The sequence below is a fragment of the Oncorhynchus keta genome, unplaced genomic scaffold, assembly GCF_023373465.1.
Source record: "Oncorhynchus keta strain PuntledgeMale-10-30-2019 unplaced genomic scaffold, Oket_V2 Un_contig_5916_pilon_pilon, whole genome shotgun sequence".
Taxonomy (NCBI): Eukaryota; Metazoa; Chordata; class Actinopteri; order Salmoniformes; family Salmonidae; genus Oncorhynchus; species Oncorhynchus keta.
The window spans coordinates 291162-298405 of NW_026288583.1; the positions used below are offsets into that span (position 1 = coordinate 291162).

The window sequence follows — 7244 nt, forward strand, 5'->3', positions numbered from 1 at the left end:
AGAGAAAAAAAGTTTTGTTTTTGTACCATCTTTGAAATGCAAGAGAAAGGCCATAATGTATTATTCCAGCCCAGCAGCAAATTACATTTTGCCCACTAGATGGCAGCATGAAACATTGCATTTATGTTCAAAACATTGTATCAAGACTGCCCAAATGTGCCTAATTTGTTTAACTTTTCATGTTCAAAACTGCACACTCTCAAACAATAGCATGGTATTATTTCACTTGAAAAAAATCAAAATATATTTTAGACCCCTTGCCTTTGACGGCTTTGCACACTCTTGGCATTCTCTCAACCAGCTTCATGAGGAATGTTTTTCCAACAGTCTTAAAGGAGTTCCCACATATGCTGAGCACTTGTTGGCTGATTTTCACTCTGCGGACCAACTTATCCCAAACCATCTCAATTGGGTTTAGGTCGGGTAATCACCCGACCTAAACCCAATTGAGATTATCTGGAGGCCAGATAATTTGATGCAGCACTCCCTCACGCTTCTCCTTGGTCAAAAATCACTTACACAGCCTGGAGGTGTGTTTGGTCATTGTCCTGTTGAAAAATAAATTATAGTTCCATTGAGCACAAACCAGATGGGATGGCGTAGCACTGCAGAATGCTGTGGTGGCCATGCTGGTTAAGTGTGCCTTGAATTCAAAAGAAATCACTGACCATGTCACCAGCAAAGCATCCCCACGTCATCACACCTACTCCTCCATGCTTCACATTGGGAACCATACATGCAGAGATCATTCATTCACCTACTCTGTGTCTCAAAGACATAGCGGTTGGAACCAAAAGTCCCCAAAATCTCAGATTTCCACCAGTCTATCCATTGCTCGTGTCTCTTGGCCAAGCAAGTCTATTCTTATTGTTGGTGTCCTTTCTTTGCAGCAATTTGACGAAGAAGGCCTGATTCACACAGTCTCCTCTGAACAGCTGATGTTGATGTGTCTGTTACTTGAACTCCGTGATGCATTTATTTGGGCTGCAATCCTCTGCAGCAGAGGATCTGGGTCTTCATTTCCTGTGGTGGTCCTCGTGATAGCCAGTTTCATCATAGTGCTTGATGGTTTTTGCGACTTGAAGAAACGTTGAAAGTTTGTGAAATTTTCTGGATTGGCTGACCTTCATGTCTTAAAGTAATGATGGACTGTCATTTCTCTTTGCTTATTTGAGCTGTTCTTGCCATATTATGGACTCTTTTTTTTTTTTACCAAATTGGGCTATCTTCTGTATACCACCCTACCTTGTCACAACACAACTGATTGGCTCAAACGCATTAAGAATGACAGAAATTCCACAAATTAACTTTTAAGAAGACACATCTGTTAATTTAAATGCATTCCAGGTGACTATCTCATGAAGGTGGTTGAGAGAATGCCAAGAATGTGCAATGCTGTCAAGGAAAAGGGTGGATACTTTGAAGTCTAAAATAAATGTATAAAACACTTTTTGGGTTACTACATGATTCCATGTGTTATTTGTTAGTTGATGTCTTCACTGTTATTCTACAATGTAGATAGTAGTAAAAAATAAAGAGAAACCCTGGAATGAGTAGGTACGTCAACTTTTGATTGGTACTGTATGTATGAACAAACATTCACTCTCCCCAAATAAGGGCCTTCATCTGTATATTCTTATACACAGATAATGGGGATCATCATACTTTTCACCCATACTTGTGTCCTAAATAGTAGGCCGTTTGACTGTGGAAAAGTAGTATGCGACATTTCGAAAATATATGTGGGGAAACAATACAATCGTGCATGATGCATTCTCAGTATGTGAAAATAGAATAGTATGTGCATTTTCAAAAATGGAGTATGGTTTAAATGCCAGGATTTTATACTAATTTCAGCTCTTCATCAAATAGTAGAATTCGATGCACACTTTTCCACTGCATTGGAAGAGGTGGGCTGTGAATGATGGGCCATAGTTATTTTCAAGTAGCCAAACAAAACTAGGCTACTTAATTGGGAAGATATCGAATAGCGACACCAGAGGACATTTCTCCAAAAAGTATGATCATTGTCCCTATGTGCAGTTCCAAACCGTATTCCTGCTTTTTTATGGCGGTTTTGGAGCAGTGGCTTCTTCCTTGCTGAGCGACCTTTCAGGTTATGTCGATTTAAGTCTCATTTTACTGTGGATATAGATACTTTTGTACCTTTTTTCTTCCACCATGTTCACAAGGTCCTTTGCAGTTGATTTGCACTTTTCTCACCAAAGTACATTCATCTCTTGGAGACCGAACATGTCTCCTTCCTGAGCGGTATGACAACTGCGTGGTCCCATGGTGTTTATACTCGAGTACTGTTGTTTTTACAGATGAACCTTCAGGCCTTTGGAAATTGCTCCCAATGATGAACCAAATTTGTGGAGGTCTACCCATTTTTATATGAAGTCTTGGCTGATTTATTTGGATTTTCCCATGATGTCAAGCAAAGAGGCACTGAGTTTGAAGATAGGCCTTGAAATACATCCACAGGTACACCTCCAATTGACTCAAATGGTGTCAATCAGAAGCTTCTAAAGCCATGACATTTTCTGGAATTTTCCAAGCTGTTTAAAGGCACAGTCAACTTAGTGTATGTAAACTTCTGACCCACTGGAATTGTGATAGTGAAATAATCTGTAAACTATTGTTGGAAAATTACTTGTCATGCACTAAGATGTCCTAACCGACTTGCCAAAACTATTGTTTAACAAGAAATTTGTGAAGTGGTTGAAAACGAGTTTTAATAACTCCAACCAAAGTGTATGTAAACTTCCGACTTCAACTGTATGTAGGTAGGTAGAAATGGAACCAAATTATCTGTTTGTATTCAGTCCTTTTTTAAATAGGATATATGGGCTACTGTATTGGTGGAATGTGATAGTCTGCCTATACCAGCCTGAATAAGTTTGTTATATTATAAGGTTACTGTATGCTCTGTCAAAAAACAACCTCTAGCACGTCTTTTAATGGGTTAGTTTTACCGTTTTACAGATTTGTCTTGTTTTTCTTGAGCTTTTTCTTGTTTCTGTTCCTTCAGGTTTTTCTGTTATTCTACTATTTGAGTATGGTGCTTTCTAAACAGGTTCTGCTTCTGTTCTTCTCTCTCTCCCCCACCCAGGTGTTATTGTGGATGAGAAATGGATGCCCTCCATGCCCTTCTACGACTTCCTGTCCGTCATGGACCAGGAAGTACCGGGCTATGCCTCCCAGAGGAGCGCTAAGACAAAAACAAACCGGATTGAGAGAGCAGAGGGAGAGAAAGAGAAGAGCAGCAGTGGTGGTGGTGAAAGACAAGCCCGAACTGGAGCAAACAACCCCCAAGGGTCACCCACCACCAAGCCTCCACAGACATCTCACCACCACTCTGAGCTATGAGGGGGGATAGAGCAGCAGCCCTGACCTCTGAAAGCTGGAGGAAACCAATGACTGCTTTGATCAAAATCACCTCTAACAGATAAGCTACACTGAAGCTATTAGATAGTGATGGCTTTATGGGCTGTGAGAACCACTGAGCCTCCTAGTATGTGGTTTAGCTGTTTTACAGTGCATTGGGAAAGTATTCACATCCCTTGTCTTTTTCCACATTTTGTTATATTACAGCCTTATTCCTCATCAATCTACACACAATACCCCATAATGACAAAGCAAAAACAGGTTTTTAGACATTATAGCCACACACAAAAAATACATTAGCATAAATATTTAGACCCTTTACTCAGTACTTTGTTGAAGCACCTTTTGCAGCGATTACAGCCTCCAGTCTTCTTAGGTACAGTATGACACTACAAGCTTGGCACACCTGCATTTTGGGGAGTTTCTCCCATTCTTCTCTGCAGATCCTGTCAAGCTCTTTAAGGTTGGAAGGGGAGTGTCGCTGCACAGCTATTTTCAGGTCTCCAGAGATGTTCAAGTCTGGGCTGTGGCTGGGCCACTCAAGGACATTCAAAGACTTGTCCTGAAGCCACTCCTGCAATGTCTTGGCTGTGTACTTAGGGTCATTGTTCTGTTAGAAGGTGAAACTTTACCCCATTGCAGGAGTGGCTTCAGGACAAGTCTTTGAATGTCCTTGAATGGCCCAGCCACAGCTGAGCACTCTGGAGCAGGTTTTCATGTGACTTTTACTGAGGACTAGCTTTCATCTGGCCACTCTATCATAAATGCTTGATTGGTAGAGTGCTGCAGATATGGATAATTGAAATGCATTCCAGGTGACTACCTCGTGAAGCTGTTTGAGAGAATGCCAAGCGTGCAAAGCTGTCATCAAGGCAAAGGGTGGCTACTTTGAAGAATCTCAAATATAAAATATATTTTGATTTGTTTAACACTTTGGTGTTACTTATACATAATTCCATATGTGTTATTTCATAGTGTAGAAAATAGTAAAAATAAAGAAAAACCCTGGAATGAGGTGCCCACACTTTTGACTGATATTATGTATGTGCAAAAAAAGAAACGTCCTCTTACTGTCAACTGCGTTTATTTTCAGCCAACTTAACATGTGTAAATATTTGTATGACCATAACAAGATTCAACAACTGAGACAAACTGAACAAGTTCCACAGACATGTGACCAACAGAAATGGAAATATTTGTCCCTGAACAAAAAAAAAAAGGGGGGTCAAAATCAAAAGTAACAGGCAGTATCTGTTGTGGCCACCAGCTGCATTTAAGTACAGCAGTACATCTCATCCTCATGGACTGCACCAGATTTGCCAGTTCTTGCTGTGAGATGTTACCCCACTCTTCCACCAAAGCACCTGCAAGTTTCCAGATATCTCTGGGGGGAATGGCCCTCACCCTCCGACCAAACAGGTCCTAGACGTGCTCAATGGGATTGAGATCCAGGCTCTTCGCTGGCCATGGCAGAACACTGACATTCCTGTCTTGCAGGAAATCATGCACAGAATGAGCAGTGTGGCATTGTCATGCTGGAGGGTCATGTCAGGATGAGCCTGCAGGAAGGGTACCACATGAGCGAGGAGGATGTCTCCCCTGTAAACACACAGCGTTGAGATTGCCTGCAATGACAACTAGCTCAGTCCGATGATGCTGTGACACACCGCCCCAGACCATGAAAGACCATCCACCTCCAAATCGATCCCGCTCCAGAGTACACGCCTCGGTGTAACGCTCATTCCTTCGACGATAAATACGAATCTGACCATCACATCATTTACAATGAAGATCTGTGAAGTTATTTGGATTTTTATCTTTGAAAGAAAGAGTCCTGAAAAAGGGCTATTTCTTTTTTTGCTGAGTTTGTATATTCACAGAATGTATATATATTCACAGATTGTATTTATACTTAATGGAATAGTTAATTATGTTACAACTTGATGTTAGACGGTTGCTCACCCTGAAAGTAAGGTACGTTTTTTCTCTAAACACTCACGTTCACTACACTAGTGAACAATCAATCATTATTTTTTCAATAATGTTTTTAAACTGGCACAACTTTGGTTTTAGAAATGGGGGGGACATAACCTGTCTGGGGGTCCTCCCTCAAATTTTTGGAGGGCAACTAAAGCTCATTTCCTGCATTTATACACAATCTACATATGTCCTTTTGGGGACACTTATTGTAATTAAGAATAGAATGTTTCTAAACACTTCCACATGAATGTGGATGCTACCATGATTAAGGATAATCCCGAATGAAGCGTGAATAATGATGACTGAGAAAGCTATGGATGCACAAATGTGACCAACTGGCTCAAATCGGTCTTATGTTGCAAAATTAGAAATTGTGTTTTTTTACATTGGATAAAAGTAGACTCAGAGCTACAAATTGGTATATCACACACTTGCTCAAAAATGCAATGGGAAAGTAATTCTGCTTTGAAAATAGATTAACTTGTAAACTCACTTTTGAGAAAAGGGCCTTGGAATTTTTGGTACCTATTGGAGAGCTCTCCATTGTCTACACCTATTCAGCATTGTCTACACCCTTTTAAGCTAGCCCCATCCATCTCTTTAAGGCAGTGTTTCTTAACCTGGGTTCGATCGAACCCCAGGGGTTCGGTGAGTCAGTCTCAGGGGTTCGGCGGAGGTCAAGACACACATCCGACTCATATGATTCGTGATGACACGCCCCGCTTGGCCATCATTGGCTGCAGGTGATCACGCTACATCGCTTGGCCTATCTGTGTTTCAGGGAATTTGGTGCGTTCAGTAGTCGACTTGTGACTGTTGTGATGGTACGTCTTGTGATTTCTTTCTTAATATTTTAATCCCTTCATACTTGCTATGTCGAGCAAAAAAAAAGAAAGTGGTCGGACGAATATGTACAATATGGATTCACATGTATAAAGGAACGTGATGGGAGTCAGCGTCCTAACTGCATGATTTGCAATGCCAAGTTGAGCAATTCTAGTCTAGCACCGGCAAAACTAAGAGAACACTTCCTTAAGCTGCATGGAGATGGAAAATACAAGAACGCAACGCTCGCTGAATTCAAGGTGAAAAGAGCCAGATTCGATGAAAAGGCTATTCTGCCTATTCTCGGCTTTGTACCCATCAACAAACCGATCCTCACAGCATCGTACGAAGTTACTTACCTGATCGCAAAGCAGGGCAAACCATTGGTGAAACACTCATAAAACCAGCTGTGTTGAAGATGGCGAATATCATGCTGGGAAAAGAGGCTGAAGTTAAGTTATCCCAAATTCCTCTTTCAAATGACACCATCAGCGACAGAATAGAGGACATGAGCAAAGACATTTTGGCTCAAGTAGTTGCAGATCTGATTTCAAGCCTGGCAAAATTCAACCTTCAACTCGACGAGACCACAGGCGTTTCCAATCTATGCCCGCTTGCTGTATTCGTGCGCTATGTGAAAGACGACGTGATAAATGAAGATTTTTTTATTTTGTAAGCCTCTTGCAACAACAACTAAGGCAGCCGATGTGAAGAAACTTGTGGATGACTTCTTCAAAGACAACAATCTTTCATGGGATATGGTTTCTGCAGTTTGTTCGGACGGAACTCCAGTCATGCTGGGAAGAAAGTCTGGTTTTGGTGCGCTAGTGAAAGCCGATGCACCACACATCATTGTTACGCATTGTATTCTGCACAGGCATGCGTTGGCAACAAAAACCTTGCCTCCAAAACTGGCAGAAGTATTAAAAATTGTAGTGGAATGCGTGAACTATGTGCGAACTAATGCTCTTAGGCACCGCATCTTCAGTGAGCTGTGTAAAGAAATGGGCTCTGAATTCGAGGTACTTCTGTACCATTCTAACGTTCGG

The 7244-nt window shown here is 41.3% G+C and overlaps 1 protein-coding gene across 3 annotated transcripts in view; it reads left to right on the forward strand.

Moving 5' to 3' along the window:
* The window catches only part of txndc16 (thioredoxin domain containing 16), a 48475-nt gene extending 44061 nt beyond the window's left edge, over positions 1-4414 (forward strand). For all 3 annotated transcript variants that reach the window (XM_035743419.2, XM_052510625.1, XM_052510626.1), the window contains one exon: positions 3116-4414. In XM_035743419.2, the coding sequence (XP_035599312.2) occupies positions 3116-3372 (257 nt within the window). In that variant the 3' untranslated portion in view covers positions 3373-4414. The remainder of the gene's footprint in view (positions 1-3115) is intronic.
* Positions 4415-7244: the final 2830 nt, after the last annotated feature.